The following is a 27,637-nucleotide window of genomic DNA, read 5'->3' as shown; positions in this document are numbered from 1 at the left end:
TTAGGGGTCTTACAAAACAATAGGAACCCTATTGTTTTCATTCATCAGTAGCAAATTCCGGCCATATATCAAAAAACTACAAACTTATAAGTTATAAAAATTGGCAGGCTTGTAGAACTCGTGAAATGAGTTAGGGAAACCTAGGAAGGGCCAGAATGAACTATAGGTGGCGCTATAGCAAGCCCTTGAAGTGCAACATACTCAGGCTGCAATTTCCACTAGGAAAGTGCAATATGCATGAAACTTGTTATACATGCACCATTCGTCATGATGAACAACTTTCAGAGTCTGACCCATATGGTCAGATCATCAAGACTTAATGCAATGGCTACAACTTGACCAAACACCCACACTCTAACAGATTTGGTGCCGGAAATGGTAAAAGCTGCAAACACGGCATACATGTACTAGGTGACTGTGGGACTACGGTGTGAAATTCATAGCAATAAGACGGCAGAGATATACATTTTTAAGGGAAATATATGAATATCTCCTATGTTTATACAGCTCTAACATTGCATCAAAAACACGTAGGCTCGGCTGTCGAATATTGCTACTAAGAGGAAAGTCCATAGTATATCCATGCCAAATGTCATACACTTGTTTAAAGTTGCCTTTCTGAACCGCGGCCTCTCTACAATGCAGGCTGGGCCTTAAAGCGGTACACACGTCATTTCACAAACGTCTGTTTGACAGTGGGCTTTGACACAGTATGCTTTAGAAACATGGTTGGTGATTGTTTTGATATGCTTACTTCCGGTAAACCTATCTATCTAACCAGTCTTAAAGGTATACCAATGCCATATTACCACACCGACCAGGCTCACCATACCTCCACGTACGGAAGACTACTATTTCTCAAAATCGAGTCTAATCTGCCCATGGCAGCCTACATGTCCATGTAGTGTTGTGGCATTGCACTGGTTCAAGTCCAACCTCAACCAACCGTTCTGTCAGACATGGCAAGACATCAAATAATGTCTACCATCATGTACTCATTAGGCCACAACCATACTCGTCATTCAGTAGTAAATGTAGAAAATATTTTACATTTATTACTGTTGAGTGTGTGTGGATGACGACCTGTTAGACCAATAGGAGGGCAGTGGGGGTTAGACTGACCACCTGTTAGACCAATAGGAGGGCAGTGGGGGTTAGACTGACCACCTGTTGGACCAATAGGAGGGGGTTAGGCTGACGACCTGTTGGACCAATAGGAGGGCAGTGGGGGTTAGACTGACGACCTGTTGGACCAATAGGAGGGGGTTAGACTGACGACTTGTTGGACCAATAGGAAGGGGTTAGACTGACGACTTGTTGGACCAATAGGAAGGGGTTAGACTGACGACTTGTTGGACAAATAGGAGGGGGTTAGACTGACGACTTGTTGGACCAATAGGAGGGGGTTAGACTGACTCTGGTGAACATGTGTCCCTCAGAGCCATAGCCAGGTGGGTGCGTTGTGGCGGGCTTCGGGCCTCAGCTGGAGCCACTTCCTGTCCGAGGGTGAAGACGTCCAGGAGTTCATCTCACAACAGGTAACCCATAGTAACTCCTGGTGTTGTCATGGAAACATTTGTTAGGACAGAAATATAAAAACCTAAAATTGGGTCAAGAAAAACAAAAAAAATCATGAAATGAAAAAAGACCGTTTAGAGGCTTAGGGGGGAGGTAGGAGAGGCTTAGGGGGGAGGTAGGAGAGGCTGGTGGAGGTAGGAGAGGCTGGTGGAGGCTGGTGGAGGTAGGAGAGGCTGGTGGAGGTAGGAGAGGCTGTGGCAGTCGGAGGAGTGGAGGCTCTCTACCGGTCCAGTGGTTCCTCTTCCGTTGGTCCAGGTGTTGCAGTGGCTCGTTGAGTTTCCAGAGAGAGATGTAGTCCTACACAGACACAAGACATCAGTGTTTGACTGACAATAAGCAGAAACCTTCAGATCCATGTCACTGTGGAGGGATGGACTTGGGGGTTGGGATCAGAGAACCTGTCGAATGAGACTCATCAAACCATTCTTTATGGTCCAGAACCAGGGGATCTTTAAAACAAAGACTCGCGTCACAAACGAGCAAGGCACCAGCGTTGTACCTGTGGTGACATTAAGGCCCTGTCCCAATTCTCCCCCTTCCCCTAGATTTGAGTCCTAACCCTAGATTTTGCGCGTTCCCGCGAAGGGGTAGGGTGTCCTGTCGAATCACACCTATCAAGTCACATGGAATGGCTCCTTGTCCAAACCTTGCACACTTGACACTGGTGTCCCTCAAGGCTCTGTACTGGGGCCCCTTCTGTTCTCCCCCTATACCAGAGCTCTAGGCTCTGTAATTACATCACACGGTTTTTCATATCACTGCTATGCCGACGACACCCAGCTATTCCTCTCATTCCCCTCCTCTGACAAAGCCCTGATTGCAACGCGCATATCTGAATGTCTGGCAGACGTCAGCACTTGGACGACTGCCCATCACCTGAGGCTTAACCTCAACAAGACTGAGCTCCTCCTAATACTGGGGAAAGATTGCCCACACTTGGACTTACTGGTCACTGTCGAGAACATCACTGTATCTCTGTCTCCAACTGCCAGAAACCTTGGTGTGGTCCTAGACAACCAGTTATGTTGCACCGCCAACATCACCGCAGTGGCCCGATCCTGCAGATTTGCACTTTACAACATAGTAAAACTTAGTCCATGTGCTGGTCATCTCCCGCCTGGACTACTGCAACTCGCTCCTAGCTGGACTCCCGGTCTCTGCTATTAAACCTTTGCAGCGTATCCAGAATGCGGCAGTGCGCCTCGTGTTCAACCTACCTAAATTCTCCCATGTGACTCTTCTGCCACCTCCACTGGCTCCCTGTAGTAGCCTGCATCAGATTCAAGATGATGGTAGTGGCATACAAGGCAGTCGATGGAACTGCCCCTGCCTACCTCCAGGCCTTGGTCAAACCACACACCCCGGCTAGATCCCTCCGCACAACTACTTCAGCTGGACATCTGGTACCGCCATCACTAAGAGCAACCAAAGGTCGATCAGCTAAATCACAACTCTTCTCTATCTTGGGACCACAGTGGTGGAACGAGCTCCCTGCTGATGTCAGGACCGCAGAGTCGCTCACCAGCTTCCGCAAACGACTCAAAACCCACCTGTTCAGAGTTCACCTAGATTCTACATAGCCATTCAGTCCCTTATTTGTCTGTTGTACGTCCTGGCACTTGATGGACGCACTTAATGCAGGTTGTATTCATTCATTCATTGTACTTAATTGTGTTGTGCATGCATGTTGTGTAGCGTGTACTTAGTTGTGTAGCATCTGCAGTAGCTAGCTATCACTGCTGTATACGGGGAATGGGGTTAGCCTGGTGATTGTTAGCACTTGGTTCTATGAACATCTTTACTGTACCGACGGCGATATATTGTTTCACTTCTTATGACAAATGTACTTATTGTAAGTCGCTTTGGATAAAAGTGTCTGCTAAATGTAAGTGTCCCAATACTTAAGGGAGCAAGGGGGGAGTGCTGTTTTCCCTTAAAATCAACCCTTGAACGCTAGCCAGCTCGGGAGCTGACTTACAGCTAAGGGCACTCAAAGCAAGTGTTCTTGTTAAGGGGAGAGAAATGGGACCGGGCCTCACTCTCCGTCTGCCCTTACAGAAGCTGCAGTTCACCCAGTCGGAGGGCGGCGTGGCCGGGCCACAGAGCGCCACGCCCACCGAGGACTGGAGCCGGCAGCTGGACCGTCTGCTGCTGGAGGACATGGCCTCAGACGAGCAGGTCTTCGACTGGGTGGAGGTGAGGACTCTCACTCACTCACTCACTCACTCCTCACACACTCGCTCCTTACTTACTCACTAACTCACTCACTACTCACTAACTCACTACTCACTAACTCACTCACTTACTCCTCACTACTCACTCACTCACTCCTCACACACTCGCTCCTCACTCACTCCTCGCTCACTCACTCACTCACTCACTCACTCACTCACTCACTCACTCACTCACTCACTCACTCACTCACTCGCTCCTCACTCACTCACTACTCGCTCACTTCTCGCTCACTCACTCACTACTCACTCACTACTCACTCACTCACTCGCTCCTCGCTCACTCACTCACTACTCACTCACTCCTCACTACTCACTCACTCACTCCTCACACACTCGCTCCTCACTCACTTCTCGCTCACTCACTCACTCACTCACTCACTCCTCACACACTCGCTCCTTACTTACTCACTAACTCACTCACTCACTACTCACTAACTCACTCACTCACTTCTCACTACTCACTCACTCACTCCTCACACACTCGCTCCTCACTCACTTCTCGCTCACTCACTCACTCACTCACTCACTCACTCCTCACTCACTCGACGGATACGTGCATGCACAGTGTATGAACACATGAAGGTCTAGATGTAGAGGAACTAGGGATGAACCCCTTGTTTGTTCTCACTTCCTGTTTGCAGGCAAATCTGGACCAATCCCAGATGAGCTCGTCTCCCTTCCTGAGGGCTCTAATGACGGCGGTGTGCAAGGCAGCGGTGAGGGGTAAGGCCTCCTTCTGTCTCCCTCCTTCGGTCTCCCTCCTTTTTAAATCCCAGTGGAAAAGTTTCACATGGGAAATGGATTGTGTGCAATGGCAGACAGATGACGATAAAACCATGTAAAATATATTCTCTCTTTTTGTGTGTGTGCGTGTGCGTAGACGACAGCAGCCCGTGCCGTGTGGACGCGGGGCTCATCCAGAGGCGGCTCCCTGTGCTGCTGAAGTACCTGAACTCAGACACGGAGCGGCAGCTGCAGGCCCTGTACGCCCTGCAGGCCCTGATGGTCACCCTGGACCAACCCCCGAGTACGCGCACGCACACACACACACACACACACACACACACACACACACACACACACACACACACACACACACACACACACACACACACACACACACACACACACACACACACACACACACACACACACACACACACACACACACACACACACACACGTGTGTGGGTGCAGAGTGTTACTGCTGGTCCATCCCCTCTGCCCCCTAACAGATAACAGGAGGGAGCCGTTCAGTTCCTTACTTTCTATGTTGCTGCCTCTCTCCCCTCCTCCTCCTCCTCCTCCTCCTCTCTACTGCTCTCCTCCTCCTCTCTACGTCTCTATGTCTCCCCTCCTCGCTCTCTCCCCCGTCATTGTCTCTCTCTCTCTGTCTCTCTCCCTCTCCCAGACCTCCTCCGGATGTTCTTCGACTGTCTGTACGACGAGGACGTTATCTCGGAGGACGCCTTCTACCGCTGGGAGGCCAGCGGGGACGCGGCCGAGCAGCGGGGGAAGGGCGTGGCCCTCAGGTCCGTCACGGCCTTCTTCACCTGGCTGAGGGAGGCGGAGGAGGAGTCGGAGGACAACTGACGAGGAGAGCTCCTCCCCCCTCCCTCCCTCCCTCCCACCCTCCCCCACCAAGCCCAGGAAATAAACTAAAGAACCGCAGAACCCTGCAGACGACGGCGTTCTCCGGGTCGGCACGCCGCGTTACAGCTGACAAACGTCTTCTCCTTTTTATTTGTTTTTATTTTTCCTTTGTCGCCCGCCCTCCCTCCCTCCCACCCTCCCCGCGCGCGGTACGATTCCTCAACACGCCGCCATCTTGGATTTTGGATTCAGACGGCAGAAGCACTAAATACCTGTATTATACATAGAAGATATTTTTGTTTTAAATTTTAAACTTACTTTTTTCTTTCTTTTGTTACTTTTTAAAGAAGAGACTTTCAGAAAAAGGACACATAGCCTCTGGACTCTTTAAGTTATTATTTTTTTAAAGGACTGCGAATAAGGAAGTTTATTTAACATTTGCAGATGCTCACGGAAAAGGAAGAGGCACCGGCCACCGTAGAAATAACAACCGTATGATTATTAATGATTATAAACACACACACACACACACACACACACACACACACACACACACAGGGTAGAACTGAGGTGGTTGTGGTCCGCCGGGCTGCAGAGGGACCTGAGTGGACACACAGGCTGAGCAGTGTGCGAGCAGTGTGCGCACACAGACAGGTGTATGCGTGACGTACGCACACACACACAGGTGTGCGTTTGGCAATATGAGCTTCGACATGGTTACCACAAGGGTATCCAGGAAGTGTTTGGCTTGCTCCATGTGATCTGTACATAACCCCACCCCCCCCTCCCCATCCAATCAGAGCCCACAGAATGCCTTTGCCAAGACCAACGCCAGCTTGTCCACTCAGAGTTCTGGAGTGACGCCCGAGTCCCGACCGACCAACGGGAACGCCCGGATGATCGCTACGACGAGCATAATGCAAGTTTCAGCGAACAAAAAGCCACAGAAGCAGAAGCTGGGGTTGCAGAACATGAAGTGCTTGTAAAACTTCAGACCTACAGATTAAAACGCTTGTAAATACATTAAAGAGAAAAAAGGTATTTAAAAAAAACAAAAACAAAGGCTGCTCATGTCTGGTATTTTCTGGGACTTGGGACGCGTGTGTGGGATGCATCGGGTCGTCCTGTTATCGACTGGACCTTTTGAACACTGGAGCTCCTTGTAGCCTCCAGGGCAGGACGGCCTGGTGCTTCTGGGGTTACTCTGGTTCAACGCCCACAGGAGGTTCCGAGACGGTTGGCTTAGGTTAGGCCGTGGCACTAGGCATGCGCTAAGAGTTGGGTCAATCATTTCCTTGCCAAACAAAAGTGTGAATGGAAACATTTCTTCCTTCCCTGAATCTCGCTGAGAGTCCGGCCCTGTTCAACGCAGAAGGCCCAGATGGGCCCAGAGACCTGCGGAGCTTCATCTGCGTATGCCTTAACTTTGAATTGAGACATTTAAGAATAGGCTTTTATGTTCCCATTCAACGTTAATCTCTGTATAAATGATCATCCTTCCCTTGTGTTGGGAGCTAAACGGATCCTTCATAACAGTGGAATTGATATGAAAAGAAGGCAACGTCAGTAGGCTGCTGTTTAAGCAGTTTCATTCGGTGACATTTCTTTATGGCCATCTAGTGGTAAGATCCTATAACTGCACTCTTTATAGTTGGAGCACATCTTGCATTAGCTTTACTAAAATTGTTTCATTTTGTAATTTAATGAACAATTACAAACGTCTTAAATGTGTTTTCATTACTACACACGCGTACAACGGTGACGGTAAACAAATACAAATGTAGAAAAATAAAAAAAGGCAAAGGTAAATCTCTCTTCAAATAATCGCCAGGAACACTTCTCAGCTTTTGTATCCATTTTAGTTCCATGCTTGCAATGACAATAAAGCCCAACCAATCAGGTGTCCGCATGAAGTCTCGCAGCGGCGCCCTGATTGGCCGGCTCTCCGTGTCCGTTCTGCCAGGGGAAGAGCGCTTCAATTGTGATTTCCAAATAAAGGACTGCAGAATTACCCTGAAATATTACTTTTCTCTGCAAAACTCAAGGTAAGTTTTTGGCGTAAACATTTCTCTGTGCAGATAAATCCGCCCAAAATGGGGTTCAAGATTCATTTTAGGGTACACTTAGTGGGCTTTATTCGCTTTGCTCGACGCCATTACTGTATGTATGAAGTAATGAACAAAATGGCGATTTCTTTTTTTTGTGCAAGATTATCGTTCTCCGTTATTTTGGGGCTGATGTGGAGTTTCAGTGACTTTTTAGGTCAAACATTCCTCGTGTAAACCTTTAGTATCGCATGCAGAGCATTAGATGCACGCACACTCCCATCTCCTGGAAGCTTTCGCAGCCGCCGATGATGCGATCGCCCTAATGAATGACGAGATGTTGTCCTGCTGCAAAACACAACCTGGTCATGTGTTCATGTCGTTCTGTCTCTCTTTCTGCTTTCCCAAATGCATTTGAACAGTGAACACATAATTCACCTCACGTCCTAATAAAGCACTGTTTGAACTGGCTGTTCCCATCCAGGACATAAAGTGTGATGCCGATCCGCCGAGCGGCAGCAACTCCTCCCCAGGACAAGGCGCCCTCCCCGGCCCCGGAGGAAGGTGAGGAGTCCCCCGCAGGTACTGGCAGAGGCCTCACACTGGTTCACTGCTCCACTTAAAGTAGGAACACCTGCCGCCATTTGAATAGAGATCTACTAGTTTGAATAGAATAGACTCATATTATAGAAAAACACAAACATTAACTTTGCTTCTTTCTAAATGTGTACCCAGAGCCATCTGAGGATTCGCCCACAGTGATGGAGGACGAGGAGGGGGCGAGCGACTCCCCGGTCCCAGCAGAGGAAGGAGGGGAGGTAGGAGCGTCCAGCAAGACCAACGGAGCTGGAGAAGAGCCGGCCTCTGGTGACGTGAAGACTGAGTTGGATGCGGAGAATGAAGGGTTAGTAAGACCCCGACAGATGCCAGATTGTAACCTTGAGAACCAATCGCTGCGATATTTCACTTTGATATCACTTTTATCCGTTAGATTATCCCTGCCTCCGCTGGATAACGCACGGCTCTTCTTGTCATTGGTTGCGCTTGTCAATGCGCTTTCATACAACAAGATGTCTTCCTTACATACGACACTTTGTGCCGTCTGCTCCTCATCTCGGCCCGTGTCCACCGTCTGGGAGGGACTGAGGAGGACTGACCCGCTCAGGAAGATAACTCTCACTGTGTGGGTCAGTGTGTGACGGAGGGAGTGGTAGCATGCTGGTTCCACTGATGTGGGGTTAAATGATTGAGTCCACTGTTAAAGATGTCTCTCTCAAGCCTCCCTGGGGTCCGCTGTCAGGACGCTGAGCTCTGAGAAACCTCTCTGATGAGGTCAACCTGGAAGTCAGCATGAGACACAAGTTTGAACAATGATGATAAAACTAGATTAAAAAGTGACCCTGTTTTTGACGATGGTGGCTGGAATGTCCAGAGGTTTGGATGACAATATATTGATCATATCTTAATCTTTTGACTGTATTTTAACCAATCTAAAGAGCCAAGGCCTCTACACAGGGTAATGTTCTGGTCGTAAATAAACACAGGCTCTGGTCTGTCGCAGTCCAGCTAGTCGGCCGACCACTGTGGCGTTAAAGACGGGGATGTTTTGACATTTTCAGGCATGCTAGGCCCACGGTGGCAAACGGAGACTCGCTAAAATGCCAGGACTGCGCCGGAGGACAGTGCGCCACACACTGCTTTGTTCTCCTTAAAAGGTGAGGGTACGCTATGGATAAGAGTGGTGTCATCACAGTGAGATATCGCTTCCTACCGCCGAAGCCCGCAAACGCTCACTCTGTGGTCTCCTCCTCCTCCTCCTCCTCGGGGACTCCCAGGATTAAGGACGGAGGCAAGCTGGGCCGGACCAAGGTGAGGAAGGTGAAAAAGACCATCCCCCCCTGGGCGTCCATCTCGGCCAACAAGAAGATGGCGGTGGCGAGTGGCTTCGCGCGGGCGACGCCCAAGGTGGACGAGGTTCTCCTGGAAGCTGTGAAGGTACGAACAAAAGTATTGTATTATTAAAAACTACCGTGAACATGGCCTACTCTGCTGCCTTAAAACAACGCTATACAGAATTCTCTAATAAGAACTAACCCTCACCCATACTGGTAGGGGGCAGGGATAACCCTCACCCTAACCCTCACCCATACTAGTAGAGGGCAGGGATTGGTATTTTAAAATATTTACTCCAGGCCGGAGTAAACATTCAGTTTTTATTGTTGAAGTTCCTCCAGAAGGTTTTACAGAAGGCTAGCTACAGGCCCACTGCCCTCAGCCACCACAACACCTCAGTGCACCACGGGCTGAGAGAGGGCTAGGAGAGAGGGCTAGGAGAGAGGGCTGAGAGAGGGCTAAGAGAGGGCTAAAAGCAGGATGAGTGGAGAGTAATGAAGAACTGTCACATCTGAAATGAAGCGGTCGCAGAGGGAGGACCTGTCGGTGGGAGGGGCAAAGTGCTTTCAGAGTAAATACGAGCAAACGGTTTTGAGGCTTCAACTGTCAATAGGGAATGGGTGAGGTTGGGGCGTCTTGCTGGAAGTCGACAGCCCTTGCCATCTCCATATTTAATGGCTGCAACACTATCAATAACAAACTACCATTTGCTCAGAATCAGCTGTTTACATCCAGGCCTTGATTGAATTCTGCTCAGTACCCTGTTGTGTGTGATTCTCCTTCTGTAGTCTAGCAGTGAGCGCACAGGGATGTCCTACATGTCCATCTTGAAATACGTCACAAAGAAATACCCGAGTCTGGAGCTGGACAAAAGGAAATATCTCATCAAGAAGGCCTTGAAGAAACACCTGGAGAAGGGCACCATCAAACAGGTGAGGCTCCCCAGCACTGGGAACAAAACGGCTACAATACTATGATTCTAGTGGTGATGTTCATTATATAGCCTAAAACATACCCACAGTGAAAAAAGAACTATAGTTTGTTCTAACGGAGCAAAGCACACAAAGCGCGTGACTATAGCGGGCCGCGTGTCGGCGCTCGGCGCTCATTATTAGCGTCTGTCCTGGCGCGACCATGTGCTTGTCGGCTTAACAGGATCTTGGTCGGGCTGCGCTCCAGCTCCGTTTGAGAAATGTTGTGAATACAAGAGACTGGTTGATCCACTAACGCCGGTTCCCTCTCTCCAGCTCAAGGGCAAGGGGCTCTCAGGCAGCTTCGCAGCCCAAAAGCAGCCAGCAAACAAGGTTAGTGGCAGTAGAGCAGGGTGACCATGAAGCCCACCTGTTAGCCCAATTTTTTTTTTGTTAGAACCAAAGATACTACGGTGGCCGAGAAGGGTCAAAACACGTGCAAACTCCACAACACCTGCATATTCAGAAAACGCCTGCGTCGATTTCACAACACGCGTTGCAAATATTCACAACACGAGCAAATAGGGAAACGAACTGCAAGAAATGACAACGGAAATGTTTCCGGGGGGACCATAATCAGTGACGGACCCATATCCAGTTGGCGGTTCTTTTTCAATTAGGAACGTCTTCAGTCATTCGATTGTGCTACTAGAGGTACGTGTTTCTCTTTTATCATGACAGACTTGTCCATGTGCTCTGATGATGATGATGAATGCATCTATTTAGTGACCGGGAGCGAGCTAGCCAGCTAGCTTCCAGCTAACAACGTTTGGAGAACGTTTAACAATTATCTGCAAGGACTAATACGTTATGAGGACAATGACTTAATATGTTGAAAACACACAAAACCACTTAATCAGAGCGCATGGACAAGTCTGTCATGATAAAAGAGAAACACATACCTCTTGTAGCACAATCGAATGACTGAAGACGTTCCTAATTGAAAACGACCTCCAACTGGATATGGGTCCGTCACTGATTATGGTCCCCCCAGAAACATTTCCGTTGTCATTACTTGCGGTTTGTTTCCCTATTTGCGCGTGTTGTAAATATTTGCAATGCAGCATTGGGAAATCGATGCAGGTGTTTTGTAAATATGCAGGTGTTGTGACCCTTCACGGCCACCGTAATTTACTGTGTGTGTGTGTGTGTGTGTGTGTTGTGTGTTGTGTGTGTGTGTGTGTTAGAAGGCAGCAACGCCGGCGGTGAGGACTGAGCCCCTGGGCGACGCCCTCCCCCTCATCATCACACGGCTGTGTGAGCCTAAGGAGGCGTCCTACATCCTCATTAAGAAGTACCTGGAGCAGCACTTCCCCCACCTGCACATCGACAACAGGTCAGGGGCCGGTCGGGGCCCGGAGGGGGGCACAGTCAGCGGCCGGTCGGGGCCCAGGGGGGCCACAGTCAGGGGCCTGAGGGGGGGGGGGGTGCACAGTCAGCTGCCGGTCGGGGCCCCGGGGGGGGGGCCACAGTCAGGGGGCGGTCGGGGCCCAGGGGGGCCACAGTCAGGGGCCCGGGGGGGGGGGGGGCACAGTCAGAGGCCGTTCGTGGGGCCATAGTCAGGGGCCGGTCGGGGGCCACAATCGGTTGACCTGGAGTTAGGCAGGGCCCCAGAGTCCCGTTTATGTCAAATAGAAGTTTTGTTTTTTTCAATACAAATCAAAATACAATGACATGAATATATAATATACAATATATATTTATAAGGCGTGAGCTTTTGAAGAACATAGATTTCCTAAACTGAAGTGTCTCATTAAGGACACCCAGGTTCTGTGTGTGTGTGTGTGTGTGTGTGTGTGTGTGTGTGTGTGTGTGTGTGTGTGTGTGTGTGTGTGTGTGTGTGTGTGTGTGTGTGTGTGTGTGTGTGTGTGTGTGTGTGTGTGTGTGTGTGTGTGTGTGTGTGTGTGTGTGTGTGTGTCGGTCCGCAGGCCCGACCTGCTGAAGTCAGCGTTAGTCCGGGCCGTGGACAAAGGCCACCTGGAGCGGATCACTGGGAAGGGAGCCAGCGGAACCTTCCAGGTAAGGACCCCTGGCCCCCCGCGCCACGGGGCCACATGTTGAGCCTCACTGCATTCATGTCCGACGTTGTAGCTCAGCCTGGGTTCAGAACCTTTCCTCTCGTGTAACAACGTAAGCAGCTCTTAAGGGCTGATTATGGTCCCACGTTCACGCAACTCAAGGGGCTTACCGACCCCTTTACGTCTTTGCGGACCCTCCTTGAGTCCACCGCAAGGGCCTGACGTGCGCCTCCCAAAAAGGGTAACCTTCCGTCGAGGCAACGAAGCCGCAAGGGCTGTGATTGGTCCGCTCACTAAAACCCGACGCAGGACCATAAAGGTTCACTTTATGGTCCACTGCGTGGTTGCTGCGTGAACGTAGACCTGCGCCTGGTTGTCCCACGACAAGGCGCAGGTCCTCGGCGGAGCCCAGGTCAGAGCTGTGTCTGTCTGTCTGTCTGTCCGTCCTGTAGCTGAAGCGGACGGGCGACAAGGTGCTGCTGGCCGGCGGAGCTCTGGAGGACGCCATCAGCGCCGCCATCATCGCCATGAACGAACCCAAGACCTGCAGCACCACAACGCTACGCAAATACCTCTGCCACACCAACGAGGACAGCACCGAGACACGCATAGGTAACCCTAACCACCTAACCCTACCCCCTAACCACCTAACCCTACCCCTAACCTCTGCCACACCAACGAGGACAGCACCGAGACACGCATAGGTAACCCTAACCACCTAACCCTACCCCCTAACCACCTAACCCTACCCCTAACCTCTGCCACGCCAACGAGGACAGCATGAGACACGCATAGGTAACCCTAACCACCTAACCCTACCCCCTAACCACCTAACCCTACCCCTAACCTCTGCCACGCCAACGAGGACAGCATGAGACACGCATAGGTAACCCTAATCCTTAGGCCTAACCCTTAGGGTTAACCCTAACCCTATAGGTGGGCCCTCTCTCGTTAGGGCTAGAGTTAGGGTTAACCCTAACCCTATAGGTGGGCCCTCTCTTGTTAGGGCTAGAGTTAGGGTTAACCCTAACCCTATAGGTGGGCCCTCTCTCGTTATGGCTAGAGTTAGGGCTAACCCTAACCCTTAGGGTTAACCCTAACCCTATAGGTGGGCCCTCTCTCGTTAGGGCTAGAGTTAACCCTTAGGAGTTAGGGTTAGCCCTAACCATAACTGTTGATGCGTACAGAATTATAAAAGCACTGAACGAATAAATGACAATTGAACTTTATTCACTCTTTTATTGTATTAATATTTGTTTTCTGAATAATAAAGTTATTTAACTAATAGTTTTCATAGTAGTTTTCAATGCAGTATATGTTGGAACAATTTGTGTGTGTGTGTGTGTGTGTGTGTGTGTGTGTGTGTGTGTGTGTGTGTGTGTGTGTGTGTGTGTGTGTGTGTGTGTGTGTGTGTGTGTGTGTGTGTGTGTGTGTGTGTGTGTGTGTGTGTGTGTGTGTGTGTGTGTGTTAGTGGCTCTGCTGAGGAAGACCCTCACTAAGTGTAAGATGCTGGGCTGGATGGACCAGATCACTGGGACCGGACTCAACGGGACCTACAGGCTGGCCTTCCCCTACTACCCCAGGTACATAGACCCACTACCCCGGTACATATGGTGCGGTCCTTTTGGCCTTTTGTGCTGGTACGCCGACCTGCGAAACGAGAACGTGATGTAGCTTCCGGGCTCTCTTCCCACCTTAAACGTGTTCCAGCAGTCTTTTGTGTGCTACGAGTTGGAGAATAATGGACGCCTGGAGGTGGCAGCAGTAGCAGCCGGCTAGTCATTGTTGTTAGTAACATTAGGCTCTTTAGCAATCCAGCTCGAAAACAACTTGACATTGTATTGCACGCACAGCAAGACCGTGCAATGCATTGGTGACCGGATTAAAGCAGCAACGTAATGAAGTGTGTAAGAGCAGTGTACATTGACATTAAAGACACCAACTCCACGTTGGTGTCTTTAATGTCAATGTACACTGCTCTTACACAAAGAGAAAGAAAATACATCTCAACTTTATTAACTACGGACGCAGCCATCTTCGTTCGTCGAGCGTCACGGGGATCTTTCGCGACTAGGGCCCTGATCGGAACCCCCAGTGGGAGCTTGATATCCCACTAGAAAAGGAGGCGTGCCTCAATGCCGCAATGCATCAATGCCGCAAGAAAGCTGGGAGATCCCACTGGGAAGGGGGGCATGCCATACAAAAGGACCGCACCAATAGACCCACTACCCGGGTACATAGAACCACTACCCGGGTAGATTGTTCTTCTGCGGTGGATGTTAGTCATTTGGCGGGTTCCTACAGTTGACCCACAGGAAGGGTCCCGGGTCTCAGACCGGCCCCCCCGGGGTCCCGGGTCTCAGACCGGGGTCCCGGGGTCCGGGAGCGGACCCTAACCTGATGGTGTGTGTTTTGCTGTAGTCCTGCAGTGCTGTTCCCGGACCGCGTCATCGCACCGCCCAAGAAGAAGACCCCTCAGCGGACCGCCGACACGTCAGAGGAGGAGGAGTCAGAGGAGGAAGAGTCGGAGGAGGAGGAGGAGGAGGAGTCTGACGACGAGCCTCCTCCCCCCAAGAGGTCAGTGAGTCAGCGGTCAGACGTTGCATACAGAGTGCTTCTCTTACTTTAATCGTCAGTTCCTATCGGCCAATAGAATGACAACGTTTCCTCCCCAGGAAAGCGGGCAAGAGGCCCGCCCCCAAGACGCGCAGGCCACCGCCCAGCAAGAAGCCGCGCAGCGCCAGCCAATCAAAAGCCAGGGGCCGGAGAGCCGCCCCCGTCAAGAAGCAGGCCACGCCCAGCAAGAAGGCACCGGCGCCGCCTCCCGCCAAGAAGCCCGCCGCCAAGAGGACGGCGGCTAGAGCCGCGCCAGCCGCTAGGGCCACGCCCCCAGCCAAAGCCACGCCCCCAGCCAAAGCCACGCCCCTGAAGCGAGCAGCGCCCGCCAAGAGGCCGAAGACGCCGGCGGTGAAGAAGCTGAACGCCCGCGGCTCCAGAGCCACGGCCCCGAAGGCCCCCGCCAAGAAGACCCCCGCCAGGAAGGAGACCACGGCCCCGCCCCCCGGCCGCCAGTCCCTGAGGTCCAAGAAATGAACATGGCCGCTATGGGGGAGGGCCCTCCTCATTCCAGCATTCTTTTTTTCTCCCTCTTTCGGGGGCAGGGGGGCGTGTCTTTTTATTTGTGTTGGGGGAGGGGGGGGGGGGGCGTGTCTTTTTATTTGTGTTGGGGGGCGGGGGGGGGGGCGAAGGATGTTTTTTCCTATTAGTTAAAGTGTGGTTAATGTACATTGAGTGTAACTGATTTTAACGGACCCTTTTTTTATTTGTCACACGGGCAGAGCGATGTCGGCTCGTGCTGCGGTTTAATGAACGGCTGTTTTGTTGACTCCGCCGCCGGTTCCTCCAGTACGGGCTTGTTGGTTCTGTTTATCGTGCACACTTCTTCTTAGTATACATCCCTCTCATGAAAACAGCAAGACCATGGGAATTTAAATTTAGAGACTTTGAGTTAAAGGAATTTGAACGTATATAATTTATATAAACCCTTTTAAGATGCTCGCATTGAAATTAATGTTTTTTCCCCCCCCCCATTTCTTTCCTCGAGTGCACGGCAGTATTTTGGGTTAAAGTTTTAGTTTCAAATGGAAATCTATTAGGAATAATTGAACGGAAATGTTTTGAATGAAAATGTTGCAGTTAGGGGCGGCGCCAGCACGCGCTGCTTAGTATTAATTTGTAAGAATAGAAAAACAAACATCACGTCCGACAGGTTTTGTTGCTAAGCTCTAGATCCGTTGCCACAAGCTGTATGAATTGTGTCGTGAATAACAAAATATCCCATACATACCCTGCATGCATATACTTTGTTAAGTTTTTTTTCCCAGGTCATTAATAAAAATGACTATATTTGTAATCGACTGCTTGTTGTTTGTTTGTAGTGTGATTTCATTTTAAGCTCACTCTGTTCCCAATAGACGAAGAGCACATACTCAAATGGGCTGTGATGGTAACCCCTAGCCTGATGCATCAGCCGCTTACTTCATTACATTTCATATAGCGTCTGAACACGAGCCGTAGAGATTCGTTTGCTTCCGGGAGGCGGTTGCTTCCGTTTGCTTCGACTAATCGCTGCTGCTTGGCGGTGACGTATGCTATGCGTTTATTTATTTCCGTTTATTATGTCCTGGTCATCACTAACGCCAAGCTGGCCTGCTGTTACACCCAGTATCCCTGCCTCCTTAATCTGGTCTTCTATCAGGGCAAGCAGGGGGGACACAACGATGACAATAGGGTTAGCATTAGCGTTTGGCTTGCATAATGTCTTCGCCACTAACGGGGCCAGCTGGTAAATTAAACTTTTCCCAAACCCGGTAGGAAGAAGTCCAAAAACGTCTTTGCCCTCCAAAAAATTCGTCAAACATGCTTCTTGTTCTGGCTTTAAGTCTTCAATATCCGGAATAGTTTCAAGCACAGAGCGTATAGCTTCGCCGACATCCATCTCGTCAACTGTTATCGCCCGTCATCGCCACATCTGCTCGCTGATTGGTCCGTCCGCTCTGGCGGACGGAGCAAACCGAAACGCATTGCTAGTTCCCTGACTATATGGTTGAGGCAAATTAAATTTGCCGGAACCAGTAGGCGGCGCTAGCCTGGCTAGGTAACCCCTACCTGCTCCAAAATGAGCAGGTACCTAAAACGTATGATACAATCAAGGCTTTTAGTTTGAGTCTAGGATAAGCCAAACGTGATGGGTTAAATTAGGCAATAACCAGGGATGTTTTTCTAAGCCACCCCCCCCCCCCCCCGGACACGGAGGAGAGAGTGGGCGGGTCGATGAATATGGATAATGACAATTAGAAAACGGGTGGCTTAAATCAAGCGATCTGATTGGTTCCCAACTATATTGAGCGTATACACACAGCTATGACGCCCGTTCAGTTTACCGGCTCGCTTCAATGCATTTCGCCTACAGGTCCGTCAGCGCACACGTTCAAAGAACCGAACTTGCTGCAGTCAGGGGTACTTGACGCACGCTGGTCCCCTGCCCTGGCAAACGAAGCCACGCCCCCTCCGCACCTGAGACGCGACAGGTACGCGCCGGCGTGTGGGCGCGGCTTTCAACGTGAAAAATGTTGAGAAGTACTTCAGGAATCAGTGCCTTCCTTCTGGGTAGCCTATAGGGATCGACATTTATCGACGGAACTGTACAGCATCTCCGTTTTAAAGTGAGTCTTCTTTGGTTTAATTTATGTGTTAGGGTTAGGGTTAGTGTCTTCTGTGTTTAATATTAGTCCAAAGAATAGTTCACACGTTTTTTTTACCGAATAGAAGTAGTGCTTGTTTCAACCCGTCCTTTGGATTGTGGCTCAAAATTCTCATTTATTGCTTAGGCTTTCCTACAATAAGGGTTACTACAATAATACAATAAAAGCATTGATTTAATCCCAAACGCATCTATTGGTTTTGAATATTATGTAGCCTTGTGGATATGTAAACATCTGCAGTTAACATCTGCAGTTGTGTGGAACCGCTGAACTGGTCCCAATAGGAAGGCTTGGGCATATTGTTATAGCCTACTGACGTTATGCCTGTGATTTATGAAGTCTGTATTAAGCTGCATTCCCAAAGAGGTTAATACAAAAACGATGGGTGAGGCCCCGACGAGTCAGGATGGTACAGTGACCCGTTCAGCTGAGGTAAATCATATTCCTTCACGCAGTATTTCAACCTCCTCAATGATATTCTGCTTAAGATCCCCTCTGGTTTTCCTCAAGTATGTGGGCTCATTTCCTGTTGAGGACCGCTGTTTGGATGAGCAGATTGAACACTTGAACCGACAGTTGAAAGCCCTCAAAGTAAGTCCAGAGTGTAAACAAATTGTTCAAGTGCTCATCACTTATCAGGAGACATAATGACTAATGCTTTCCCTCTCCACAACCAGACTTGCAAAATAAGGAGGGTGGTCTCCCTCAAGTTCTCAATCAAAGGTGTCAAGATGTACGACGAAGACGAGACGGTGAGCATAATGGCGCCGCGGTTTAGTGCTCTGTTCCTCTGTCTCGGATGATGTTGTCATCCCCGTCTGTAGAAGGTCCTGATGGCTCATGCCCTACGCAGAGTCTCCTTCTCCACCGCTCGCCCCTCTGACTCACAGTTCGCCTTCGTCTCCCACAACCCGGGAAGTGCCAACGCTCAACTCTACTGCCATCTGTTCAAGGCCCGCCACGCCCGAGCTGTGAGAACGCCGCCGCTGTCGCTCATGTCTCTGTCTCTTTATGTGTTCAGCATGGAGATTGTTGGTGTAACAGATCTAAAGCATGGCTGTTGTTTTAGATGATAAGGACTTTAAAGTATGCTCAGTGTTCTTTTCATTAATGTTTGATTATTATTCAGAATGAAGCACTAGAGTTCTTTCAATGTTTTGCTTTCTCTTTGCCTTTTTGTTCTTATCTTAAGAGTTGTCCCGGTACGGTCATGTCTGCGGTCGCTCCTCTCCTCCTCTCTCCTCTCCTCTCCTAGGCCCTGGTCATGAACCTGCTGCTCTGCCGATGTTTCCAGCTCTTGTACCTGGAGAAACATCCGGAAGATGCCTCTGAGGACTCGGTCGGGCCCCTGCCCCGTAGGAACCCCTCTCTGCTGAACCACGGCTTCCCGCTCAGTGTCAGCGCCCTGGTGTCCTTCAGAAGGGCCCCCTTCAGGGGCCTGTTTCCAGGGGCCAAGGTCAGGATAAAACCCTCCTTATTCCAGTCTTCATGTCCTGGCTCTTCTCAGTCCAAGAACCACCAGGGGCTGGAAACCGTTGCTGTCCTGTGAACAACATTAATGATAAATCTTGGTTGAAACTTAAACCTGTGCACAACCGACATCACAATTCGATAAATAGAGAAAAAGTACCTGGGTGTATGGAGCTGTACATGGATTGGGGTCATATCCTTCAAACAGTATTTGAAATGATTTGATACCAGAGTGATGGCAGAAACGGCTAATAATAGGTTTGATCCAACTTCAGTGTAGCGTGCTGAGGGCAAAGGGTCACGTGGCAAAGATTCAGGCGTATGGAGGCCGTATGGAGTGAATTAATTCTGATCTTCTGTAGTTGCGGTCAAAGACCCGTGAGAAGAAGCCTGGCAGCCCTGAGGAGGTCTTCACCGCCTCCCCGTCACTGGTGCGCAAGAAGGCGATCCGCAGCAAGGGCCTCCACTCCGGGGCCTACCGGTCCTTCACCTTCACCCCACTCAAACAGCGGCACGCACACCAGCGCCTCGCCTCGCTGCAAGGTGGGCCCATGGTGCAAAGCCCGCTCTCCAGGGTCAAACAGTGGATGAGGTAAGGTAGAGACGGGGACAGATCAGTGTTTGGTGCTGGGATGTCACTGACTTTGCCGTCTGTCATGGTGAGACCTTCACAGTGGTGGGGTCCTCAAGGTAGGATTCTTCAGTGTGTGGGGTGGGAGGTTCAAGGTTCAGGGAGTTTAATTGTCATTGCAATACACAACAAAATACAGTTTGGCACTCTCTAGCATTTAGTGTTTAAATGTCTAAATGACACAAAACACCAAAAGACACAATAAGACAATGACAAATAAGACAGTGACACAAAGACAAAGACCAAATGACAGATATGGTTAAAAAAAAAGAAGAAGAATTATATATATATATATATATATAATTTTATTTATTTTTTATTTATTTATATATGATATAAAAAATAGTGATATGTTGATTAAAAATGATCCCTGTACATATTGTGCTCATCAAGTCCAATGTGTTATATGTGTGTGGAGGGGCGGGCGGAAGGGTTTAGTCAATAGAGTTCTTTAAGGTAGGCTGGGTATCTCTGGGAGTTTGTCACTGGTGGGTTCCACTATGTGGGATTCTTCAGTGTTGGGCGAAGGGTTAGCCATTGGAGGCCATAAGGTATCTGGCAAAAGGTTCGTCAATAGACTTCCCCAAGGTAGGCTTATTTTGTGGCTGGGGAAGAATTAGTCAATGCCTGTCCCTCAAGGTAGCATTCCTCAGACGAGGAAAGATTGAGTGAATGCATTTCCTCAAGGTTGGCTTCTTCCGGGGCTTGGGAAGGGTTAATCAATGGAGATCTCAACTTGCAAGTCTTTACTCACACTCACTGATTTTTCCCCCTCTGTCGCTGGTATGAAGAGCACTTATCTTAGGGTCTCCTTATGTTGTTAAATATTCTCTCATGGCTTTGATCATTGCTATTGTTCTGGGGGATCCCTTGAATCTTACCTACAGCACCTTTCAACGAGAACGAGATGTTTAGATCCCAATCCAGGACACCTTTGGAGTTGGATTGACTGCCAGACATTTCTCCTCATTTATGTTAACACCAGGAGAGGAGAAGGACCGATCACCAGCAAAGAGAGCTCCCACCACCAGCTTGGCCCAAACAGAAGAAGCCTTGGCTCTAGCAGTCTGGTGCTGGGCCGGAATTGCTCCGTGAGTTTGTTCTAATCCATCTGCTAACTGACAGTTCATACTCTCAAGGGAAACACTGTCTATGAAGTTTGAAGCTCGTCCTTTAGTCAGTTTGACAATGTAGTTACTAGTTAGCTGTCGCTGGTAGCGAGTAAAGTCAGTCGCTCAACTATCATCTCAGAAGTATCGGATAGTGCAACTGTTGATTCTGATTTGCTACACAAACAGGAATGTTTCTTACAATAGACACTATATTATATTATATCATGTGACTTAGGTTTGAGCCAATCAGTTCTTGATGCTGTTCCTTCAGTCTAGCATTTGGTTCCACTTAAAAAAAAAAAAAGGTTCTGCTAACCAAATGCACAAACACGGTTTGTGTACTTAAGTCAAATAAGAGAAAACTGTACCCAAAGCTTATCTAAGAAACACACTTTTTAAACGCACACATAAGGGGTTACTTATGTGTGCGTTGTCGTGTGTTGTCTGTTGTGTAATGTGGTAATGTTGTGTGGTGGCCTGATGACCATGCCCTGTTGTCCAGTGACTCCAGCTCGGCCCTGCTGGAGGAGGACGTTCTGGGCTCCTACCTCCTCTGTCCCCACCCCAAGAAGCCCAATTGTGGCTCCCTCCTCATCCGCCTTCCCTCTGGCCTCGTCACCTACCTCATAGAAAACAGCTGCAACGACATGTTCCACCTGGAGGTAACCCAGTCCCACCGGCGGGCCTTCTATTATTCACAAGTCGAGGAGAAGTTTTCATCCAAAGTGACCGAGTGAAAACCGAGTGAGTAAGGCAGCGAAAAGGGCGTCTTGTTCTCAGTGGCTGCAGGTCAGACGGCTGACCTTGTGGAACCCAGAACTTTTGGGCTGGGAGTCGCACACCCATTACCACTGCATTGCAATATTGTTCCCTTGATAGTCTTTACATGGTTGCATCCGGAAACCACCCACTAAACAGTTAAGTTGAGTTGGGGTTCAAATGGGATTATCCATTTATGTGATTTGATTCAAGATTTTGCTGAAAACCTCCAAACAAATACAAAATACTTGTATTGATATAGGCCTTTTCCTCCAGAATTTCTATCTGCATGTTAACTACTTAATTCATAATTAATAACTTTTTATCATTTAATAACGTTCTTAATATTTTCTCCTCACACTGTGATGTCTTTGTCTCTTTGCCGTGCTGGCACTAGAAATGCCAGCGTGAGTTTGTTTCCTTCGCGGTGCTGATTGAGCACTACACCCTGACCCGGGAGGAGCTGCCCCGCCCCCTGAGCTGCGCCCGCGTCAACCACTGCTACGAGTGGGAGGAGCCGGGCGCCGGCGGGCCGCTGCTCAGCACCACCACTGCCGCTGCGCTACGTAGCAGCTTCAAGGGGAGCGCCAGCAGAAAGCCAAGAAAAAAATAGAAAAAACTAACCCTAACCCTGCATTTCAAGGTTTTTGTGAAATCAAACCCGGGTGTTAAAATATAGTTGAATGTTTGAAAGTTTTAAAACCATGGATTATAAGATCCTTGAAAAAACTATGAATTTTAAGATTCATTTTTGTTGAGCCATGGTTTTTTAAAGTCCTTGGAAAGCCTTCAGACTATGAATTTTAAATCCTTCGAAAAATCCTCAGACTATGAATTATATAATTTTGAATTGTAAAGGATTTTCTAAATATTTTGAAATCATTTCGAAAACTGGAGTGATTGTGATGCAATAAGAACCACCCTTATGGAGGCCTAAATATTTTATTTTGATGGCACTTATTTCCCCCATTTTTTTTTCGGCACATTAGGGTTCACAGAGTCTTAACCAAACTGCCCTTTCTTGTCTCTTCTTGCTACTATATTTAGCACTTGTATGTAGCCTTATAGTTTCAAGTCATTTTGTAGACATTTTGTGTTTTAAAGTTGTTTTTATATCTTGTATATACAGTATATTTTTGTAAAATGATATAGGTTTGATCAGAGTCTTAAGTTAAGTTATAGCTCTCATAATGTGACGTTATCAATGTGTGTACTCATTTGCTGTTGACCATGCCCTGTGTCTCTTTTTGTTTTTCCTATTTGCTTTCTCTGATCTTGAATATATTTTAAATATATGATGGATTTTTGGAGGAGACTGGTCTTGTTTTGTATGATTCTCTGATGATTAAATATACGTTATGTATTAATTACAAGTAGGACCCTCTGCTTATCGTATCACAGAAGGCCTAATTATTGGGCTACACTACAAACCACGTATGGTCTATGTATACACATATGTATTTTATTTAAGATATTTATACTGTATATATCGTATTTAAAGTTTTATTTATATGAAACTAAAGGTTTTGCCCTCACTGTACCCTCACCAACATGGCTCACCTAAAGCTCTGTACATTGTTGTACACGTCACACCTGTTGTGGCGCACACCAAAATCAAAATCAATTCAGTGCACACCAAAAGCGACGGGGTGGCGCAGGCGACAGGAACGCCTGGGATGCGTCTATTCGTCAACGTTTCCACCCTCTCCAGCAATCAACATGTTTTTTAGGCTTCAGTGAACTATGCTATTGCTTTTATATATAAATAAACAACAGTTCAAGTTAGGCGCGGAGTGATACTGAACTCTGTAAACTCTGGGCCTATACGCTCAATATAGGCTACAACAGTTGGGAACCAATCAGATCGCTTGATTTAAGCCACCCGTTTTATAAATGTATTTAACCAAGACCTCAGAATTTATTCCCAGTCTGACCCAGAAAGAAGGAATTGAACAGAAGGTAACAGTGTGTCATGGCCTTTAATTAGTTTAGTAATTTGGTTATTGGTTGATAGCCTATACTACAAACCATGAGAAAACCTTTAGGGTCTATATTGCGAGAATAGGTTACTAGGACCCCGCTAATTGCCAAATGTGACTTTATTTAGCCTAATGACTGATATTGAAAAGTGACAACATGGAATTAATGTTGAATCTGAATAAATACGTCCTTATTAAAATATTTGAAACTGTAACATAGCCTATGGATTATGTAGCCTAATAGAAGCCAAGAGATTCAGTAAACTGATGCCTATATTGACTTGTTCTTTATGTGCTTAGCTCGAAAGGCACTTAAAAATATAGACTAAGTAACACCAAAATAACAATTTCTAGTTGAATTCCAACAAGGTCCACAGTCCACACAGAGAGACAGAAGACATGGAAGGAGGGAGGGAGAGAGACTGGAAGAATTTTTGGAAAGGATCATGCCATTTAAGAGAAGTTCTCTGAAAAGCTCTTTGAGGTATCCTTTTGCCATCTTTCTCTCTTGTTTAAATGTTGGGAATCACATACAAATGCACATTTGATGTTCTTGTTCATTTTGATAGCCTGGCTGTAATTTTAGGTAGTATTGAGTAAGTAAATGAAACCAAATAACAGAGTATCCGCATTAATTGCGTTAAAAAAATAACAGTAATAAAACAAACGTAACGTTGTTATTTTAAAATGACAGCAGCACTATTGAGGCATTTATTTGCACTCTCAGACCTTAACCAAGACTTTATTTTCTTCTTCCCAAACGCGCGTCTTTCACTCAAAATAAACGTTTCATGCGCAACTAAAAGACGCAAGGGAGCGGATGGTGTGGACAGAGACCGACCATGACCCTGTCGCCAGAGAGGCCAGCTGCGCATGCACTGCCACCCGTGCACCCCTGAGCCCCAGGATGCGTCCAGACGGACGGTGGGGACAGAGACGGAACAAGAACCAGTCGCCACGGAGTCGAGCTGTGCATGCGTCTGCCACCGCCACCTCAAGCCAACAAGGGCCCATCTCACAGAAAGCAGATGAACCAGACACTCTGATTGTAGGAGACTCAACCATAAAGGATATAACCGGTAAGAAGATCAAAACATGCTACTTCCCAGATGTGATGGTTAGTGATGTCAACCAGAAACTAACCACAATTATATTGGAAAACCCCAAAATCTCACAGGTTATTGTGCATGCAGGACTTAATGATATTCGAAGAGAACAGTCAGAACTTCTGAAGAGGGATTTCACTGAACTATTGGACACACTGGACAAATTACACATTAGGTCATTCATCAGTGGACCCATACCAGCAGTTGACAGGGGAATAAACAGATTCAGTCGTCTACTTGCACTGAATACATGGCTTTCAAGAGTCTGCAATGAAAGAGGAAGGGGCTTTATTGACAATTTCAACTTGTTCTGGGGGCGCAAATATCTTTTCAGAGCAGATGGCCTACACCCAAACAGGTTAGGCTCAAAACTGTTAAGGGACAATCTTCTCTTCTCACTCTCCCACCATGAGAAGAAGCGAGACTACAGCCTCCCCCACAGATCTACTGTCCCACTATCTGACACACAGATAGCAGACAGACCACAGACCTTGAAGAGAGACAACAGCCTGCCCGACACCATCAACACCATGCCTCCCCCCTTTGCCTCTGACCTCCAGCTGTCTCCCGTTGATGATGACCACCAGCCTCATCTCTCCCATAGCCACAACGACAACTCCAGTTCCACTGTCTCCTCCCTTTATGATTTTCCAGATGAATTTAAGAAACTGAGAAATGTTGGCATCAAAATTGCATCTGCGTCAATGATACCATCCCCACGTCATGATCACAGTCTGATAACACCCAAGCGGAGGGCGCCCCAGCCCCCCCCTCCCTGTACTGATAGTAGTCCTGATTATTACTGAGACAAAAAAGGGTTCAGCCGTAGACACAGCACAAAGGAAGTTTTGCATAATCTGTTGAACCCAAGGTTGCCTACATCAAAACATGGCAACTTTTGCATTCCTGCTGTAATCACTAAGAGAGTAAACAAAGGGAAACTTAGACGCACTGCTAACCTCTCAAATCTCATACCTATTCCCTCCAAACCCAAATCAACCTTAAAGCCTATCAATAACACCATCAGGATGGGTCTACTTAATGTTAGGTCTCTTAATAACAAATCTTTTTTAGTTAATGATTTTATTACAACTTCTCAACTGGATTTTATGTTTTTAACTGAAACATGGCTAGAACAAAATAACAGTGCAACCGTTCTGATAGAGACAGCTCCTCCCAACTATAACTTTTTTGATGTATGTAGATCTGGAAAAAGAGGTGGAGGGGTTGCTGCTATATTTAAAAATGTATTTCAGGGGAAACAGATGCTATTTGGTGATTTTCCATCATTTGAATACCTTTGTGTTGTATTGAAATGTTCCCCCAGAGTTCTCCTATTAATTATTTACAGGCCACCCACATACGCTGCAAATTTCTTCGATGACTTTACAGAATTATTGTCTAGCATCTCCACAGACTTTGACTGTCTAGTTATAACTGGTGACTTCAATTTTCATACTGATGATTTTAATGATAAGTGTGCAAAAAAACTTTTTACCATTTTGGACACATTTGAAATGTCTCAACATGTGAAAGAGGCTACTCATTGTAAGGGGCACACTCTAGACCTGGTTATCACAAAGGGTCTCAATGTTTCAGATCTCTCTGTGACTGATCCTTCACTGTCTGACCATTTCTGTGTTTTCTTTAATATATATTTTATTCCCGACATACAGACAAAATCAAATACTGTCAAAAAACGGTATATCAATGAACATTCTAATGTACTTTTTAAAAAGGCCATCTCCTTGCTACCACCTCTCAACCCATGTTCTGCTGATGATCTTTTAGAAAACTTTAATTTGAAAATGTTGAAAGTCATAGATGTCATTGCACCTTATAAGGTTAAAACGATTTCTGGAAAGCAAAAGGCACCTTGGAGAAAAGTTGCTTTTGTAACAGCCCAGAAAAAAGAATGCAGGAAGGCTGAACGCATATGGCGTAAAACAAAACTTCATATTCACCATGACATCTATAAAGAGAGCCTCTGTGCCTACAATTTAGACTTAAAAAGTGCTAGAGAAACATTTTTCTCCAATATCATTAAAAACAATACTAATAATGCCAAAACCCTATTTACAACTGTTGACAGACTGACCAAGCCCCCAACACAAATTCCACCTGACCTTCATTCCACTCAGAAATGCAATGAGTTTGCAGCATTTTATACTGATAAAATTAAAGGCATCAGACACGCCATCAATGTCTCCACTTTAAACAAAAATGCTGGACTACCACCATACCCAGGCAAAAGTAACATGGCAATGACATGCTTTAATGTCATAGACTCTAAAACTCTTGTGGAAACTGTGACACAACTGAAGCCATCCACCTGTTGCCTTGATACTTTACCTACCAACCACTTTAAGAATGTTTTTGACTGCCTAGCAATAGACATATTGCAAATAGTTAACAACTCTCTCCAATCAGGCACTTTCCCAAAAGCCTTAAAAACTGCAGTTATTAAACCTCTTTTAAAAAAGCGGAGCCTAGATGCCTCTATTATTAACAACTACAGACCAATATCAAATCTACCCTTCATAAGTAAAATCATTGAGAAAGTTGTTCTCCAGCAACTTAGTGACTTCCTGGCATCAACTGGTTGCTATGACACCTTCCAATCCGGATTTCGACCCCTTCACAGCACGGAGGCCGCCCTTATTAAAGTTGTAAACGACATCCGTCTAAACACAGACTCTGGCAAAATCGCAATACTAATGCTACTAGACCTCAGTGCTGCATTCGATACTGTAGACCATACAATACTTTTGGACAGATTAGAAAACTGGGTGGGGCTTTCAGGCACAGTCTTAAATTGGTTTAGGTCCTACCTACAAAATAGGAACTACTTTGTTTCCATTGGCGACTTTGTTTCAGAATCAACAAACGTGACATGTGGAGTCCCACAAGGTTCGATCTTAGGACCCTCTCTATTCAACATCTACATGCTCCCACTAGGGCAAATCATGCAAAATAACAATATT

At 47.5% G+C, this 27,637-nt stretch overlaps 3 protein-coding genes across 7 annotated transcripts in view; all 3 read left to right on the top strand.

Moving 5' to 3' along the window:
• Positions 1-6,435, top strand: part of LOC311338356 (eukaryotic translation initiation factor 4 gamma 3-like) — a 55,794-nt gene extending 49,359 nt beyond the window's left edge. For all 3 annotated transcript variants that reach the window (XM_084463588.1, XM_084463587.1, XM_084463586.1), the window contains 5 exons: positions 1,440-1,538; positions 3,637-3,774; positions 4,454-4,535; positions 4,693-4,839; positions 5,224-6,435. In XM_084463588.1, coding sequence (XP_084319714.1) covers positions 1,440-1,538; positions 3,637-3,774; positions 4,454-4,535; positions 4,693-4,839; positions 5,224-5,405 — 648 coding nt within the window. In that variant the 3' untranslated portion in view covers positions 5,406-6,435. The remainder of the gene's footprint in view (positions 1-1,439; positions 1,539-3,636; positions 3,775-4,453; positions 4,536-4,692; positions 4,840-5,223) is intronic.
• A 913-nt stretch (positions 6,436-7,348) lies between these two features.
• On the top strand, positions 7,349-16,239 carry hp1bp3 (heterochromatin protein 1, binding protein 3). Of its 3 annotated transcripts, none has more exons than XM_084463794.1 (13): positions 7,349-7,450; positions 7,935-8,014; positions 8,186-8,354; positions 9,070-9,165; positions 9,286-9,445; positions 10,132-10,275; positions 10,591-10,647; positions 11,502-11,650; positions 12,243-12,333; positions 12,785-12,944; positions 13,804-13,915; positions 14,754-14,909; positions 15,008-16,239. In XM_084463794.1, exons 2-13 carry the CDS (start codon positions 7,948-7,950, stop codon positions 15,423-15,425), a joined length of 1,779 nt encoding a protein of 592 aa, XP_084319920.1. In that variant the 5' UTR covers positions 7,349-7,450; positions 7,935-7,947; the 3' UTR covers positions 15,426-16,239. The 3 variants fall into 3 exon arrangements, with proteins under 3 accessions (XP_084319920.1, XP_084319919.1, XP_084319921.1); XM_084463793.1 differs by having other exon boundaries at positions 7,935-8,032; XM_084463795.1 differs by lacking the exon at positions 9,070-9,165 and having other exon boundaries at positions 7,935-8,032.
• Positions 16,240-17,955: 1,716 nt separating this feature from the next.
• On the top strand, positions 17,956-22,181 carry LOC311339234 (SH2 domain-containing protein 5-like; the record flags this gene model as incomplete). Its single annotated transcript, XM_084464611.1, has 9 exons — positions 17,956-18,028; positions 18,107-18,187; positions 18,274-18,348; positions 18,421-18,567; positions 18,852-19,052; positions 19,429-19,609; positions 20,683-20,788; positions 21,312-21,471; positions 21,966-22,181. Exons 1-9 carry the CDS (start codon positions 17,978-17,980, stop codon positions 22,179-22,181), a joined length of 1,218 nt encoding a protein of 405 aa, XP_084320737.1. The 5' UTR covers positions 17,956-17,977.
• Between the last annotated feature and the right edge of the window lie 5,456 nt (positions 22,182-27,637).

Source organism: Micromesistius poutassou (genome assembly GCF_964030765.1).
Source record: "Micromesistius poutassou genome assembly, chromosome: 2".
In the NCBI taxonomy this organism is placed as follows: domain Eukaryota; kingdom Metazoa; phylum Chordata; class Actinopteri; order Gadiformes; family Gadidae; genus Micromesistius; species Micromesistius poutassou.
This window is presented reverse-complemented; position numbering and strand designations above follow the sequence as displayed.

Coding starts and splice junctions, on each gene's coding strand:
- hp1bp3 (XM_084463793.1), top strand. CDS start 7,948: ATGCCGATCCGCCGAGCGGCAGCAACTCCTCCCCAGGACAAGGCGCCC. Junction 8,033..8,185: donor AGGTGAGGAGTCCCCCGCAG/GTACTGGCAGAG, acceptor ATGTGTACCCAG/AGCCATCTGAGGATTCGCCC. Junction 12,334..12,784: donor GAGCCAGCGGAACCTTCCAG/GTAAGGACCCCT, acceptor TCCGTCCTGTAG/CTGAAGCGGACGGGCGACAA.